The 18,672-nt window shown below is 40.1% G+C and overlaps 1 protein-coding gene across 1 annotated transcript in view; it reads left to right on the forward strand.

Annotated features, from left to right (window-relative positions):
• The window catches only part of PLXNA4 (plexin A4), a 627,987-nt gene that overhangs the window by 376,189 nt on the left and 233,126 nt on the right, over positions 1-18,672 (forward strand). Inside the window, exon 4 of the mRNA XM_074269561.1 lies at positions 15,215-15,346. Within this exon, the coding sequence (XP_074125662.1) occupies positions 15,215-15,346 (132 nt within the window). The remainder of the gene's footprint in view (positions 1-15,214; positions 15,347-18,672) is intronic.

The following is an 18,672-nucleotide window of genomic DNA, read 5'->3' on the forward strand; positions in this document are numbered from 1 at the left end:
AAACACACACAGTTTGTAGGTTGACAACTTCGATGATCTCCCTCCAATGTATCAAGGTTGCCTATGTGACCCATCTCAAAATTAAATTCAAAACTCTGGTCTCATTAGCCTTTTTTATCTAACCAAATATATTGATCATAGGCACTGATAAGAAGTAGGGAAATAGAAAAAGTGGTTATACAATCAATTGAATTTGACATACGTGGCCTGGATGTTTTTTGACGTTTTCCTACAATCTCCTTTGTACTTATCATTATAATATCTAAGCTCTTTCTTCCTTCCTATCTCCATTTATTTTTCCTTTTGGAGCTCAAAGCACTTTACTATTTTATCAATTTCATCTGCTTCTTGTCTTAGTCAGTAAAAGAGTAAGGTGGAGGGGAAAGGGATACAGACCATTTTCCTTAAATTCGAAGAGGGGAACATGAAGTACAGAGGGTAGTATAACCCTAGAGAAGCTTAAAGATAATTATTAAGGGGTTGTTCCAACTTTGGGTTTTATATGAGCAGTAATACAGGAGTGGGAAACACAGAGAGACCGATTTCCCTGACAGTGTTTAGTAACACTGTGGAGTAGGAAAGGGCAAAAGGGTAAACAATAATTAATCAGACAGGCACTGTGTGTGTGTGTGTGTGTGTGTTGTGTGTGTGTGTGTGTGTGTGTGCAAGCATTCTTTGTAGAATGTTATCAGACTATACTTAGTACCCTTTACATCTCTACTGGGGGATAGATATCTCAGCCTATCCATCTCTTTGAATTCTTGCCCTAAAGGTTAAGTATTATATACCTTGAAGGGTGGGGAAATAATCTTTGGCTATAACACAATTCTATTTTCAGAAAGAAAAATAAAGCAGATATATACATGTATATATATATATATATGTATATATATATATATAGATATATATAGAGATAGAGAGAGAGAGAGAGAGAGAGAGACGAGAGCGAGACTGAATGAAGCAGTTGAGACAGTAAAATGAGGAAAATCTAAGTTCAAATTCAGCCCGAGACACTTAATAGTTGTGCAAATCACTTAACCCTGTTGCCTCAGTTTCCTCATCTGTCTAGTCCAGTATCTTTGCCAAGAAAACTCCAAATAAAGTAAAAAAACAATAATAAAGTGTAGGGAGAAAGAGTATAGGAAAGATATTTGTGTGTGTGTTAAATGGGACAAACATATTATAAAGGGACATACATGTTTTTAGTGTAAAGACACTTTAGAGATATGTGTGTAAGGAAGAAGTAATTTCTCCAGAAAGATATAACAGCTCCAGAGATCCTCAGATGGTACATAGCAGCACAACCTCATGCAGTTGAAAGGTTCTAGATTTAGATCCCACATCTTGACAATCACTTATCTGTAAAATGAGGCAAACAGGGTAAAGTGACTTGACTAGGGTAACTCAAAGTAGTGTCTAAGGCTGGATTCGAACTCAAATCTTCCTAACTTCAGACCTGGCTCTCTATTCAGTGCACTACCTAGCTACTCTGGAGTCCTTAGTTTTCTATTCTGTAACATGACCAATATCAGGACTGAGACTTAGAGTGTCACCTTCCCCCCACCAATTAGTTCAGCTTCGGTGCTGGGACAAAGTGACATACTCATGATCTCAGACACTGTGTGACACTGGGGTAAGTCTCTTAATCTTGACCATAAAAATGGTGGTAATAATAATAGCACCTAGTTGCTGGCATTTTTATGAGATATTATTGTAAAATGTTTGGTATAGTGTCTAGTACATAGTGGGTGTTTAATAAATTCTTGTTTCCCTTTCTCCCTCTCCTCAACCAGTCATTGAACAGTTCACTGAAGCTTTGCCCTAACACAGTAGGGATATTCATTCCACAAGGCTTCTCTAGTGCAATGGTCTTTCCTTATCTTTCATATGGTTGGTAAGGTGGGATATGATGACTCAAGTGGTCTTCAGAAGTCTACCATGTTGGAAGGAACTGGCTCTGAATGGATAGGACTTTTTCATTACTCTTAGGTAACCAGGAAGGAGAGACAGCTCAAGTCTCAAGAATATTTTAATTGTCTATTAGGGAAAATGAATCCTTTTCTTTGCAGGGGAACATAAGAGGAAGAGCCCTGGTCCTATCACAAAAGGATTGAACTAAGTAATCTTTGAAGTCTTTCCGGCTCTGGATTTATGATTCTATGACTGATTCTTCCTTTGACGCATTGTGATTCAGATCTCAATAAGACTGTGTGACAATGGATAGCCGAATAAAATGAATCATAGATCTTCAAAGACAAAGGGACATTAAGAGAGCATTGGTCCCTTCCTCTGCCTTGTGATTGATGCATCAGTTGACCCCCCAGTGAGGTATAAATGAGCTCAAGGTGTTAGCTTACAGTCATAGTCAATCAATCAGTATTTATTAAGCACCTACTATGTTCCAGGAACTAAGACCTCCTGTAAATAGCAAAAGGGGAAGAGTGAAGGATGGTTGGGAGGTTCAAGACACATGTTACTTTTTTCACTGGGAATGGATACAGAGATGATTTTTACAGAGTAGATGGGAAGGTACTCTAAAAAACATCTATGTATCCATTTTATGTGCATATAGTTTCTCTCATTGGAATTTAAACTCCTTGAGAACAGAGATTCTTTTCATTTATTCTTCTCATTCCTTGTGCTTAGTATTATGTGTGATTTGTAGTAAACCCTTAATAAATGTTTGTTGATTACTTGGAGTTAATCTCCAGTCTCTCTGGACAAGAGATGAAAATAGTCCTATTGTACCCATGCTCAGCAGGCCACACCTGAAACATTGGCCATGATTCTTGGTGTTACATTTTAACAAGAACATTGACATATTCAAGTGCATCCAGTGAGTGGCAATCAGATTAGTAAGGTGGTATAAAATCATTTCATATCAAATTGATTTCAGGGAACAGGAGACTTTTATCAGATTCAAGAGAAGATTTAGTGGAGAACTATCATGTGAAAGAAGGATTAAGCTCATTCTCTAGAGGGCAGAACTAGAACCAATACCTGGAGAATAGAATATGTTCTGAGGGCTGATTTTAGATTGTTCTAAAGATGTAAAGAAAACCTTTACAATATTATAGCAATAGAATGGGGTAAGAGAGAGTAGGTCACCCTTGTTAGTTATATTATACAAAGGATCTTGACATTCTACAAGAGATTGGATTAGAGCCATCAGGTTATAAAGTCCTTGAGGCAGGAACTATTTTTTGTCTCTTTTCTTTTCCTTTCCTCTCTCTCTCTCTCTCTCTCTCTCTCTCTCTCTCTCTCTCTCTCTCTCTCTCTCTCTCTCTCTCTCTCTGTCTTTCTTTCTTTCTCTTTCTCTCCCTCGCTTTGTCTTTCTTTCTCTCTTTCTCTTTCTTTCTCTTTCTTTCTTTCTCTTCCTTCCTTCCTTCCTTCCTTCCTTCCTTCCTTCCTTCCTTCCTTCCTTCCTTCCTTCCTTCCTTCCTTCCTTCCTTCCTTCCTTCCTTCCTTCCTTCCTTCCTTCCTTCCTTCCTTCCTTCCTCCCTCCCTCCCTCCCTCCCTCCCTCCCTCCCTCCCTCCCTCCCTCCCTCCCTCCCTCCCTCCCTCCCTCCCTCTCTCTCTCTCTCTCTCTCTCTCTCTCTCTCTCTCTCTCTCTCTCTTTCTTTCTTTCTTTCTTTCTTTCTTTCTGTTTATTGTTTGATTAACTAATGATCTCTAAAATACTTTCCAACTGATTGTAGTATTCGATTTTAAATATGTAGATAAGCTAGGTCATTTTAAGAGATATTTTAAATATGTAGATAAGCTAGGTCATTTTAAGGATATGAGGAGGAAAAAAAAACTACCCACTCCTACCAATACCCAAAGAAGCTTTTCAGCTAGAAATCTACCACTATTAGGATCACCTACAAATTACACAATGAAGTCTGGGCCAGTGTCTACATTCAAAATGCAAATATTTACCTGAGAGCCCCTTAGGTCCTCTTTCATTTGCATCAATTAGTTGGTCAGATTAGGTAGTTGATTATCTCGGGTCCTGAGGGAATGAGATTTGCTGGCTCTTTCAGTGGGGAGAGAATTTGACAGTTCCAAATCTAGGCAGGGGACACTGGAAGGCCTTAACCAATATGTGAGAAATTGGAGAGGAGGAATTTGCCAAAGGCAAATTTTATTTAATTCATAATGTTGCTTAGGGCTGTCTTTGCCTGGAGCCTGAGAGTTCAAATGAGGAATGGTTAAAAGGGAAAGGCTAAGGTCTTGGCTGCTTATAGAGCAAGTCTATAAGGCAAACTCCTTGTTCCTTGATCTAACCCCAGCAGGATTCCCTGTGGACTTCTAATTGCTGTTTGACCCTGAATGAGAATCTCTTTATTCTATCTGCTCCTTGATGAAGGAAGAATAGCTTCTAGTTTTGATTCTGATTTGCTTCCTGGAACTTTAATTTCAGCTTGGCTTAAGTGCTTTTCACTTTTCTGTTAATGACCTTGAATAATTTTGACCTTATTTCAAGCATCCTGTCCTTGGTCCATTGACCTTATTTCTTAGATACCTGCTAATGACTGCTACTGACTTCAGGATGAGGGATAGGATACCATCTTTGCAAAAGCATCATTAGGGAAAAACTCTTGGGTGGGGGAGGATGTGAGACAGCACTAGACCAACTTCAATAAGGTTCTCCTTACTCTATAATAGGCCCATACTTCAGATAGTAGTCCTTTGGTCATTAGTCCCATCTCTCGGGGTCCTCGCTTGCTAGCTATGTTTTTAATATCCCACAGGCTGTGAATTTCAATTTTTTTTTAGCTGGGACCACTATTCTACTATAGAGGTCAGACCTTGTGCCCTGCAAGAAGAATTGCTTCTACTACTATTTTTGTGAGGGTTGAATCTATAAACCCTATAAATTTTACTTTATTGTAAAGTTCTGCCTTTTAAATAAGACTTCCTGTGCCCCAGTCCCATGATGTAATACATTGGTACAGAATATAAATAGTATCTCCTGCCAGGGAGGTGAATTTGGCTTCTCCCTTTCACAAAGTATCAGCCAGTCATGCTGATGGCTTAGCAGAGGATTAGTAGTAGCAAAAACAAGGTCAACCTGGCTAGTCAGGGATGGGCTCTTCTTCACTTGGGGAAGTTAAGGCATAGGGAGTTGAAGTAGCCTACTTATTCATAAAATTCCCACCGAGAATGCTGAGAAATATCATCTAGACCTATTCACACACTTTGGCTTCCATCTCACTTACCCCTTTTCTTCAAAAGCTGAATTTATAAACATGGATTTCATTGGTGAGCTCTGTCTCTGGGTCTCCTGACACTGATAGGCAAGCTTTCTCCTTCTTAGACCATCGTGTCCCTTCCTGGTCATTTCCAAACCATATCCCTGTGCTACCATTTTCCCCATTTTAGCTCCCCTTTTTGTGCCCCCAATAGAGTGTGAGCTTTTTGGAGGCAGTGCCTTGCTTGCTTGTTAGTATTTGCATGCCCTGTTAAGCACAGTTCCTGGTGTACAGTAAGTACTTCATCAATGCTTCTCCATTCATTCATGGGCACTCTTTCATGGCCACAGGGCTGAAGTACTTTTTACTACTTTTGTTTTTAGTTGCTTTTTAGTAATCTTTATAGTACTTTTGCTTATGGTTACTTTTTAGTAATCTGCTTAGTCATATCATTGTTTTATAGTCATTTTCAGTCATTGCTCACTCTCCATGATCCCATATGGGATTTTCTTGGCAAAGATGCTAGAGTGGTTTGCCATTTCCTTCTCCAGTTCATTTGACAGATGAGGAAACTGAGGCACCAAGATTAAGTGACTTGCCCAGGGTTATACAATTACTAACTGACCAGATTTATGCTCAGGAAAATGAGTCTTCCTCTTGACTTTTGGTCTGAGGCTCTACCTACTTGTGCAGTCTAACTACTAAGGCACAGCCTTGTTCCAATTGAGGCCTTTCATAAGAAGGAGAGACCTGAAGACTGGCTTCAAGTCTCCTAGATATTCTATGCAATTCAAGAACCAGTCTATGTAATGAGTTTTCTATGCTCTATCCCACTTCCCACTAGAACTGGTCTTGCCATGTATGTTTTATGTAGACATGAGCAGATTGGCAGAAGATAAGAAAATTTGTGTAGGAGAACGGTAGAGCACATGAACTGCCAAGGCTGTCTTTGGGTCTGGGTTTTCAGAGTTTGGGGGGAGAAGTTGAAATTGGCGCTAAATCATTGGCTCTCAATCTTCCCCCAAATCACTTTCCAATTCTCAGCTTCAAGTACTCTTCTTCATTACCATTAACCATTATCTTTGTCTAAGTCAATGAACTCATGAGACAGGTCTTTGCTTCATTTTGTGGGCTGGAGCCAGAAATCTTGCCAGCTAGACATTAACAGAACTGCAACAGAGAGTGGGAGTAAAAGGAAGAGGAGGAAGTTAAGACAGAGGAGCAGGGGGGCAGAGAGAAGGAGTCTGCATCTTTAAAGATTAATAGTATTGTTTGCTCATTAAGGAGATCATTCCAAGCCTAATGGTAGCCAGAACGCTTGAGTGCAAGCATCTGTTTGCTACTGGGAGACAATATTTATTGTTCAATACTTCAATGGATGTAAATAAACAGCCCGACCCAGATAATGTTCAAATAAACAAACAAGCAGCTGCCAGGAGCTCCCTGGATGGCTGACCTTTGTGGGGGCCATCCTGCTGATGTTTTTAATAGCAGGCTGCCTGGCAGCCCAGACACTCACCGTGCCAGGGATGGAGATAGGTGGCAGTGCTGTCTGGTGGATGGGCCGGGAGCCAGAAGGCCTCGAGGTAACTAGGGCTCTGCTGTCTAAGGAAATCCCAGGCTGGGAAATGTGTATCCTGAATGGGTTGTGGAAGGAGGATGCATATGGTGATGTGTATTGGTATGCCGGTATACTCGGAGGATATGTGTATATGCCATCTAGATAAAGGATATAGATGAAATGGCCTAAGGTCAGAGGCAAGGAGACGTGTTTGAGAGGGAAGATTGGATGTTGATTACTGGCTGGCTTCATGATTGAATGGTATGGAGGGTATATCTGCCTGTAAGGTTTATGTGTACAGAATATATACATGGGATGAGTGTAGATATGGATTGTAAAGGAAAGAAAATAAATGACCCCCTATCCCAAAGTCTAATCATACACCCTAACATTCCAATCTCCAGCCCATTCCCTCCAACTAGATTTTACAATCCACAAGGACAGGGGCCTTGAGTACTTCTCACTTATCCCTAAGCACATGATGGATGTTTAATAAATGTTTATTGAATGAATAAATAAGTGAATGAGTGGATAAATATTTAGATGCTGAAAAATTACCAAGTTGTAGAAAAGCATAGCTTTCCTCTATTTTCAAAGATTAAAGACCCACATTTTGTTTCTCGTCAATAAATAGAGCAAGCAATAAAGATTTAAGTGTTTCCTATGTGATAGGCATTTTACTGGACCCTAGGAGATACAAAATCAACAATGAAACAATCCTTATAGAACTTACACTTAGCAACCCATTATAGTTTTGTCATCCATGAATATGTCTATTTTTTATATTTTCAGCTTGGACCACCTCTTTGTACTATATGACTAAGCATTAGAGCTAATATTTCACTCTTAGAGGAAGTTTTCAAATAAAGCAAAATCCTCCTAATATAGAATCTTTTCTCTGATTGTGGGGCCAACGCTATGTCTTCTTTACCTCAGTTGCCTCTCTAAGTTCTTGAGTTCTATTAATGTACTATCTTTCAAAGTTCAAGGAATTCTCTCTTGCCCTAGCATTCAATTTAAACATTTGCTAAACACCTACTGTGTGCTTTCCACCCGACAGCTTAATTGAGGTCTGTGTTAAATTTCAGGGAGGCAAGCTCCTTGCACTCATGATGACTGATGTTTTGTTCCATTCATGGTTTCACAGACATTGATCTTTTCCTCTCTTTGCCTTCATCCCTCCAAGCTGAAGATCCATATCTGTGATTACTCGAGTTGCCCTTCCTTCATTTCATTTTATATTTCTTGAGGGCAACCAGAGCCATACCGAGTGTTAAAATTCAATTAAATTCAACAGGTATTAAGTTTCTCCTATGTTCCAATGCTGTGCTAGACACTGGGGATATCCAATCTGGGGACTAAACTGTAATAGTCTCAGCCCTCAAAGAGCCTGCTCCTCCTGCTGGGGTGATCAATAGGTAAGCAGCCGTGGCTCTAGATATGGGGTCAGTTCTCCTGGGGCAAGTTATTCCATCTCTCCAAGACTCAGTTTCCTCATTCATAAAATGAAGACATTAAATTACTCTAACCTATTTAATAAAAATTTATAAATCTAAAATCTCTAGATTTTAGAGATCTAAACTGATCTCTAAGGTCCCCTCCAATTCTTAATCTTATGATATTGTGTACACAAGTAAGTACATTCAAACTATAAACAAAGAATTATAAAGTGATTTCAACAGGGAGAGAGTACTATTAATAGCAGAAGTAGGAAACTAGAGGGTTTGGGAGTGGTGGTGAAGGGAAGTAATCAGGAAATACACTGAATAGGAGCCAGCACTTGAGCTATACTTTAGGGGAAGCTGGGGATTCTATGAGGTAGGGGTGATGAAGAAGTGCACTCTGGTCACGGGGAACTTCTTCTTGAACCTCTCCTGTGTTTCACTGGCCTGGCCCTTTGAGGGATGAGTATCTTCAGGGAACAATCAATACTAATTCTTTTCTTTAGTCATAACTCAGGGTTAGAGCTTGGAATAGTTTAGGGTCCTTCCCACCCCAGCTGAACTTAGCCACACACTCATTTTCCACCTTTTTTGTTCCTCATCCAGCCTCAAAAGACCTTACCTTTTATCAATAGGCTTGGCTTTCTACCACCCTTTAAAGCTATCTGTGAACTTAAAAGTCCTCACTAGACACTCATCCCTCAGATCATTTTAAAGATGCTATGTAAGCCCTTCACTGATTCTTAGGGAATCTACTGTGCTTACTTCTCTATTCGGAGAATTCATGTAGAGTCGCAAAGTACCTGTTTCTCTTTACCTTTTCTTGTCTATAAATGACATCCCCTGGGCAGGACGGCACACTTCTATACTACATGCTGACAGCTTCTTATTTGGTCTGGAACTTTGTCAAAGATCTTTAGAAAGGCTCAGGAGATGGAAGGCAGCTAGTTGGTGCAGTGAATAGAGCGCAGGGCTTTCAGTGAGTAAGACCCAAGTTCAAATTCAGCCTTTGAGACATAGTAGTTGCATGAATCTGGGAAAACATTTGACCTCTCTCTGCCTCAGTTTCTTCAACTTTCAAATGGCATAATCATAACAACTATTGCTCAAGGTTTGTGAAGGTCAAGTCAAAATTCTATTTGTAAAGTGCTCAGCATAGGTCTCAGAACATAGTAGGTACTTAATAAATACTTATTTCTTTCCTCCCTCCTTTCCTTTCTTTCCATTCTTTCCTTCTTTCCATTCCTCTCCCTCCCTCCCTCCCTCTCTTCCTTCCTTCCTTCCTTCCTTCCTTCCTTCCTTCCTTCCTTCCTTCCTTCCTTCCTTCCTTCCTTCCTTCCTTCCTTCCTTCCTTCCTTCCTTCCTTCCTTCCTTCTTTCCTTCCTTCCTTCTTCCCTTTCTCCTTATTCCTTCCTCCCTTTCTCCTTATTCCTTCCTTCCTTCCTTCCTTCCTTCCTTCCTTCCTTCCTTCCTTCCTTCCTTCCTTCCTTCCTTCCTTTCTTCCTTCCTTCCTTCTTCCCTTTCTCCTTCCTTCCTTCCTTCCTTCCTTCCTTCCTTCCTTCCTTCCTTCCTTCCTTCCTTCCTTCCTTCCTTCCTTCCTTCCTTCCTTCCTTCCTTCCTTCCTTCCTTCTTCCCTTTCTCCTTCCTTCCTTCCTTCTTTCTTCTCTCCCTCCTTCCAGATAATTAGGGGTTCTAATGTTACTCTGCCATTAATTTACTGCATGACCTTAGGCAAGAGATTTATTTGTTCTTGAGGCTATTTTCTTATCTACAAAGCTAGAATAACAGGACTCCTACAAATTTCATAGTATGGTTATATTAAAGAATAAATGGGATCAGATAGGTGAAAATGTTTTGAAATATACCAAACATGATGTAGGTATAAGGAGTTATCATGATTAGTATAGGCCAGCCAATGGATTGATTCCCTTTTATCCACTTGGTCATTATGAGATTAAAGACATGATTTTATCTTACTTGAACCATGTTGTTCTTCACTCTCCCACCTGAAAGGCTACGTTGTCTGGCATCAGTTATGTTGATCCCCAGGGAATAATATCACAATATGTGTCCATGACTCTACTCTCCTGAGGATACAGTCCCAAATCCATGTTATAACCCTATCTTCTCATGGCTAAACCATGACTTGGCTGTCAGAGATGGCTCAGTATGACCTTCCAGGCTCCCATTTGGAACACCTTCTATTTCAGGAAGTAGAAATTCTTCAAACTGAAAGGACTATGCAGCAGCTTAAGTCTGTCTGAGACAAGCCTCTAGACAAATAGGGAGGATCTCACCTCACTTACTCAGATATCCAGCATTGGCTGGGCTGCTCCAGCATCATAACAACACCTTTTCAAGAAACTGAGAAAATCTCCCAGTTCTCTCAACTCCCAATAGCTCTGAGTGGATGCAAAGCCTATGGAAACAGAGACAAATCAAAGTTTCCACTTCACTGTTCCCACTCCTGTGCTACTGTCCCAGTGGGTTAGTGGGGCTATACACAACATTCACTGGAGGGAAAACACAGGGTTACTTATACCCTAGTTTAGTCTTGTTCTTTCCCAAATTACCTACACTCAACATAATCTTAGTCTTGCTCTTCCCCAAATACCACAGTCAGCATTAGCTCTTCCTTACTGCTAATCCAGTAATGCTCAAAAGCAACAGTGTTTTGGCCACTCCACATACATTCTCGCCGAATGCCTTCTTATGTTGTAAACAGTGGCACATTTCCTAAATCATAGTAGCATCTGTTCTTGTTCCTTTCTTTGGCTCTGTTGGGTTCTCCTAGTGACCATGCTAACCGAAAATAGGCTCTTACCCAGTTCGGGGACATATGTTTAGGAAAAACCTAATTGTATCCCCCTATGTACCAGAGTAGTACTGACTTGCGTAACCTAGTTTCTCAAGGCATTTCCTGTGAAAATTTGATTCCCATTGCCCTGTGCTTTTAGGAGTCCATATTTTTCAAGAAGATTGACCTCACCCCTATGGAGGAGGGGAATGGGGACCAAAAGTTAAGTAGCAATGTTTGGGCATGAAATCCAATTTACCTTAGGGATCAGAGCAAGGGATATCTGATGGGACTTAGTTCCAGAAGAGTTCCCTGGGGAAGGAAGATTTTGCCTGAAGGCCTGGGGATGGCTGGAGGTAGGCCAGACCTCTCAGTATCATTCTAACTGTGGCTCCAGGCCTCCAATCTGGGGATGCAGCCTCGCTGGGCCAGAGGCCAAGGCCATCAGTGTTCGGTCAGACGTGGGTGGTAATCCCAATTGGTTTTGCACAAACTCTCATTTTCATTCAGATGAAGAAAGGCCCTGGCCAGGTTGGATTCCTTGTGGAATGGGGAACTGTATTGAAGAAGGAGGTCATCAGGAGCTCTGATGGCAAGGTTGAATGTGTCTCTCTTCCTTTTATTCTCTGTTTATTTTTTATGAGAAATGAAGGGAGCCATGTTCATGCACAGCTTCCTCACTGATGCTCATGGGCTAACGTCAGATACTTGAGGCAATTTAGCAGTAAATAAGAATTGGACAGAACCAGATGCAAACATACCCATCTAACATCTTAATTGGTTCTGAGAAAGCATGATATTAAGTGAAGCATTACAGGGGGAGTTACTTCTATTTATTGAATGCGAGCATGTGATACATATCAATGACCCCCAGTTTAGGATTCAGTATGGGTCTCTTTTCCTTCCTGTTTATTCATGGGTGGAATGTCTTTGCTAAAACAGGTTTGGGACATTCCATTTAATCTTTAGGGATTCAGTTTCCTCAACATTAAAATAAAAGTTAAACATGCTGACCTCTTTGATCCTTTATATCTTTAAATCAATGAGCCTGTGATTCTCTAACTATCATCATTTCTAACCAATCACATTTAGGGCACTTGATAAATGTTTTAGTTAAAGAAGTTCTTTATGGGAAAGATTAGAACATCTGTGAGTAGAGGTTGAATGTAGGAAGGCTATAGTTGGCATGAAATAATTCCCAAACTGGCTCTAATACATTGTTGGTGGAGTTGTGAACTGATCCAACCATTCTGGAGAGCAATTTGGAACTATGCCCAAAGGGTTATCAAACTGCATACCCTTTCATTCAGCAATGTTCTACTGAAATTATATCCCAAAGAGATCATAAAGGAGGGAAAGGGATCCACATGTGCAAAAATGTTTGTGGCAGCCCTTTTTGAAGTGGCAAGAAACTAGAAATTGAGGGCAGGCCCATCATTTGGAGAATGGCTGAGTAAATTGTGGTATATGAATGTTATGGAATATTATTGTTGTTCTATAAGAAATGATCAACAGGATGATTTCAGAAAGGCCTGGAAAGACTTACATGAACTGATCCTGAGTGAAGTGAATAGAACCAAGAGAACATTGTACAAGGCAACAACAAGGTTATATGACGATCCACTATGATGGACATGGCTCTTTTCAACAATGAGGTGATTCAGGCCAATTCCAATAAACGTGTGAGGGAGAGCCATCTGTACCCAAGAGAGAACTGTGTGGATCGCAAATTGTATTTTCATCTTTTTTGTTGTTGTTTGCTTACATTTTGTTTTCTTTCTCATTTTTCCCTTTTTGATCTAATTTTTATTGTACAACATGATAATTGTGGAAATATGTATAGCAAAATTGCACATGTTTAACATATTGAATTACTTGTTGTTTAGGGGAAGAGTTGGGGGGGAAGAAGGAAAAAAATTTGGAACACAAGGTTATGCAAAGTTAAATATTGAAAATTATCTATGTATGTGTTTTGAAAATAAAAATCTTTAATCCACAAAAAAGAAATAATTCCCAAACCAGAGAAGCTAAGTAGATCAGTTCTAATATCCCCAAAATATCTTAACTCTTCTAAACAAGACTCCTCTTGGGGATAACTTGAAACTAATTCTGTTTTTCTCTCTTTCCCTCTGAAACTTGAATATTGAATTAAACCTAGATTTGACTTTCGGCCATAGTTTTCCCTCTCCATCTTCTCTGGGCATTGAGCAAATTCTACCACATCCCATTTAACATCCCTCTTATCTGTTCCTGAGACACTTGAACCCACATCAAAATCTGTGTTCTATGGCACTACTTTTATTAGTCAAAAAAGTAGTTTTCTATGCTGAATCACTTCAGTGAAGAAACTTCTGTAATGGATGGTTTCCAACCATGCAATTGAAATTATTCTGGTAGCAAATCCATTGAATATAATTTAAGGATGTCATTTTGGATTTATGTCAGACTTCAGTTATCTGAATTTTTATGCTCCTATCCCCAAGAAACACAGGAGTTTATTGAATGGGGAGAAAGGGGTAAGATGATTAGACCTGCACTTAAATAAAACCAAATTGATAACTGTGTGGAGAAAGGTTGGGAGTGGGGAGAAGCTTAATAGGAGAACAAATAGGATGTTATCACAGTAGTCCAGGAGAGAAGTAATAAAGGTCTTAATTAGGATTTAATTGGATTAGTAAAGTGAATGAGGAGGAGCAATCAAGAATGATACTGAGGTTTCAAATCAGGGTGATGAGGTAGTAGTGCCCTAGATTCTAAGAGGGAAGTTTAGAAGAGGAGCAGGTTTGGGAGGAAAAGTCTAGAAGTATACTGGACGCATAGTTTGAACTAACCAAGTAGCAATTGGTGATGCCCAACTAGAACTTAGGGGTCTGATGAGCAGGGAACTGACCAATTGACATCTTCTTGGAGATGATAATTGAACCCAGAGTACTGATGGGATCACCATGTGAGAGAAAAAATGGAAAAGAGAAAGTGAGTGTGTGATATATCAGCAGAATGAAAAATAGTCAGGCAGGTAAGCTAAGAACTAAGACAAAGCAGCATCCCAAAAACTTAGCAAGGAGAAAATCTCCAGATGCAAGCATGCAAGAGGAGAATAAGTTGAAAGTTTCAGATATTGCAAAGAGTTCAAGAAAGATGAAGATGAAGAAATCATCATTGAAACTGGCAATTAAGATAACTTTGAAGGGAACAGTTTTATTTGAGTATTGGGGACGGAAGACATTGCAGGGGCTTAAGAAAAGAGTGAGTTGTGGTACTGAGATTATGTGGCTTTTTTTAGGGAGCTTGATTATAAAAGAGAGAAGAGAGAGGGAAGGACAGTTAATAGACATGACAGGACTTAAGGAGAATTTTGATTTTTATTTGTTTTAAGGATGAGAGAAGCAGGAATGTTTGTAGGCAGCCAAAAAGAACCCAGCAGATAGAAACTTGAATAAAAAATCTTCTGGAAGAAATTGGGATGAAGGTTACCAATAGAGATATCAGTAGCACCTGGAAGAAACCCACATTGGTCAGTTCCTTTCCTATGGTTTAGGTAAGAGGAGGAGGAAGGGAAATGGGTTCTTTGCTTCAGGTTTTGTTCATAATTCACTTGGGGTGTCAGTTATGATAGCCCAAAGACCTGAGTTTGAATCCCAGTTCTGCTTCTCATCAGCAACTGGTTAACCCTGGACAAGTCCATTTATTAGTTTCTTTATTTGTAAAATAGGCATGAAAATATCTGAACTATCTGCCTTATGCAACTTCATGGGATTGTAAGGATGAAATATGATAACAGTAGCCATGAAGACTGTTTGTATAAGACTTTAAAGCTTGAAAAATGCTTTATGTATATACATTGTTCTATACAAGAACCTTATGAAATAAATGTTCATTCTTATAGGTCCCATTTTGGAGATAAGGAAATTGAGGCTAAGTAAGATTGCCTGGAATCACATATCTAGTTGGTATTTGAGTCAAAATCCAAACTCAGGACTTCCTCATTCCATGTCCTGTGCTGTAATCATTTAGCCATGTAAAATACTACATAAATGACATCATCATCATCCATATCCATCATCATCATCCATCATCATCATTACTGTTAACAATATTCTGGGCACTTTAGAAATAGAACTCGCTCTGGCCCTGCTATTTTTGGTAGGCTGATCTTTCAGATGATCTGCAGTGCTCTAAGATATCTCTCTTCCTGGCTGAGCTGAGGCATTCTTGACATATCTCCTTCTCTCTTCAGATCCGTGTGGATGGACCCCGAGGAAATGCCCTGCAGTATGAGACCGTGCAGGTGGTGGACCCTGGCCCGGTTCTCAGGGATATGGCTTTCTCCATGGACCATGAACATCTCTACATCATGTCAGACAGACAGGTAAGGCAAACCAAAAGCCACCATTGATGGTGCTGATTCTTTATAAGAGATTTGGCTCCTTTTGGGTTCATTTCCAAACTTCTTGCTATTGATATGGAATAAGGGAAAGGAGAAGAAAACAATTTGTAGATAAGTTCTTGCTTTCTGGTTAAGGTCAATTCATGAAGAACTAGTTGAAAACAGAATAGATTTTATTATTTTGTTCTTTGTCTACAGTTCATATTGCATAACTTATGGAAAATAGGTGGGATAAAAGGGAGAGGAAGAACTAAGTGGTGAATAATGATCACCGGATAGGCAAGTCTGGAAATTACCCTTTAATTTAAAAATAATAGTGAAGTCATTCCCTTCATTGCAGAAGTGGGGGACTAGAGTGTAGAATATGGCATATACTATCAAATGTGGTTAGTGGTGTTGGCCTTTGTGAATTCCTTTTATGCCTTTTTTTTTTAAAAAACTTTGTTACAAGGGAACAATTCCATTAATCTACAAAGGAAGGCTTGCTGAGTAAGGGATGGGGGAGGAGGTTGAGAGATATATTTGGAAATAAAAGTGAAGTTAAAAAAGGAATCAGTAACAGTGATGACATCAATGTACGTCTTGGAAATCAGATGAAACACAGTAAAAGCTGAGGGATTCTGGATGTAGAATGTTGTGTATTTGGTCTCTGTTGATTTGCTTAACACTTTTCTTGTTACAATGAAGCTTCAGTGGAGACAAAGATCATGAGGAAATGATAACAAAAGGTATCAATAAAAATAATCATTCAATAAAAATAAAATTGATAAAAAGTTGGCATCCAAAAAATAAAAAAGAAAAAATAAATAAAATTAGGGCATTGTGGATTCAGTCCTCTCCTTTTATCCTCTAAATTTCCATTTCAAGGAAAGCAAGATCCTTGTTCAGAGATATGTTGATAAATGTTTAACATCCAGATCTCCAACCCTCCCACCTCCCAAAAAAGACTTAAGAAACATTTTTAAGTTTAATCTTCATTATCAAGATTTTCTTAATCATGTTCTCAAGTTTAGATAATCAACAGGAGAATAAATCAAGCCCTGATGCATAATGTTTGCTGATTTCTGAGGTATGAATACTGGTACTAAAAATCAGAGTCTTGAGAACTGACTCCAAAATGCTGCTGGCTATAATATTGGACTCTAATTTCTGGTCTATAAGCACCATTAGCATCAAGGTTATTTCCCATAACACAGGATGCATCCAGGGTGATCAAATGGTAAGTGCTGAGAAGAAGCCCATTGAAGAGAACATCCAGGAGACTGGGTCAATGAACATGCCATCAGATGGGAGAGCCTCCTGTGGCCTTTTTAATTGGTCAGTAACTTTAGAAGATAGCTTCCTAGCTTCCCACCAAGCAAGTCCATGATGCTCAACTTGGAGCAGCTGTGGTCATGTGAAGTCACCAAAAAGGAATATGTCTCAAAGTTTTACCAGAAGCTGGAATTCAATTGAATTTTCAGATGAATTGTATGAGTCGCCCTGAGTTCAGACTTAGTCAAAAAATAAGAATTGACCACAGAGAAGCTAGTTTGTCCAAACACTGATGTATCCAAGTGCTAGAATGGGAAAAAATAGCAATTGCAAGAGAGAAAGCAACATGGACTCTGCCTTTCCTCCTCCTTCCCTTCCTGCTTAGAATACTTGGTCTGGAATGAAATGGGCTGTGGCCACCATTCTTCCTCTGTTCTCAGCTTGATATAAAGGAAAACTCCTTGGCTTAGGTTTTAGGATTTGATTTTGAATTTTGGCTCTGAGACTTCCTAGCTGTGTAATCTTCAGCATTTGACTTAATTTTTGTAGGCATTCACAAGATTGTTGATTTAGAACTGAAAGCACCTTGGAAATCATCAAGTAAAACCTTTCATTTTATAGATGAGGAAACTGAGGCAGAAAAGGATTAATGAGTACCCATGATCATACAGCTAAAAAGTGAACCCAGGTTTCCATGATTTCGATTCCAGTGTTTTGTCTACAACATTATTGTTTTCTCCTCTATGAAATTTTTACTCCTCTTGGACTAGAGCATCCCTATGGTTCTTCCCAGCTCTAAATTAGACCATTCTATTGATGTGGTAGTATCAAAATAATCTGAATTGATGTGAATCCTCATCCTGTCTTTCCTAATGACTAGCTATGTGATCTTGTGCAAAGTTAGGACTCTTTCCTGGACCTCAGTTCCCTCATCTCTAAGACTAGGGGGGTTGACCTTGATATGTCCAAGGTCCGTTTTCAGACCTGTGACTGAGTTCAAAGCAGTGTGTCTTCCCAGGGCACTATCTCCAGACCATGAATATTTATACATAGACTCCAGAGAGTATCTGTGGCAGCGGCAGCAGAAGCAAGGGGGCAAGCCCTCCCCTCTCATTCATCTTCATCAGGGAGGCTGAGAGCCTGAACTCTGTGACAGAGTCCGAATTGTTCCAGCCTGGTTGCCCCTCTCCACAGTGGGGGGGATGAATGCCACATTATGCCACCCACAGGGCTTGTGCATTATTCCTGGGAAGTTGATGCCGGCCCCACCCTCCCGGGAGTCTCTGATGACATCTTCAGCTGGTGTGAGGCTCTTCAGGCCCCCCACTCCCAGTCACACTGGGACCCATTGTGACCACCAGCTGAGGCCCTTGTGCCTTGGAGTGACCTGGGGCTGGGTCCAGAGGGGAGATTTCTGCTCTGGGAACCAGGGTCTTTGAGATCCAGTCTTCAGCCTGGCATATGTCTCAGGGCATATGCCCTCTAGCTGGGCCATATACTGTGTATTCTCTGTCCCTCTCTGATAAATGTTTATGTAGATGATGAGAGTGGATCTTTTTAATGTTATGAACTAGCTTGAGAAGAATACAGATCATCAGTGACCTCAGGTTCTTTTGAGGTCTGCCCCATGGGTCAGTGTGTCAGAACCAGGCAATGGCACTCTTTAAGGACCTACTTAGGTGGCAGTTGGTGATCTTTATGAAGGTCTTAATATGGTTTTCTCCCCAAAGAGGCTCCGTAGTCAACAGGGTGATGACAATTTCCAATTCGAGCTTGCCCATCCTATAAGAAGGGCATTCAACCTCAATTATGCCTTTGCCCATCGCCCATCCACTTCCCTCTTAGTGCCTTATCTCCACCAATTCGGCTGACCACTGATGGAAACCAGCTTAAGCTCAGGTCCTGTCAAGATGCCATCAAGAACAACAGGGTGTGGGAAGTGTAACTAAGGAAACAGGGCAAGTAGTGGAGTCCTACCAAGTTCAAGCAAGGTCCTTTTCTAGAACACACCAAGGGACACAGAGCAGGAACGCCATCAATTAACCAGACTAGGG

The sequence above is a fragment of the Sminthopsis crassicaudata genome, chromosome 5 (assembly GCF_048593235.1).
Source record: "Sminthopsis crassicaudata isolate SCR6 chromosome 5, ASM4859323v1, whole genome shotgun sequence".
NCBI lineage: Eukaryota > Metazoa > Chordata > Mammalia > Dasyuromorphia > Dasyuridae > Sminthopsis > Sminthopsis crassicaudata.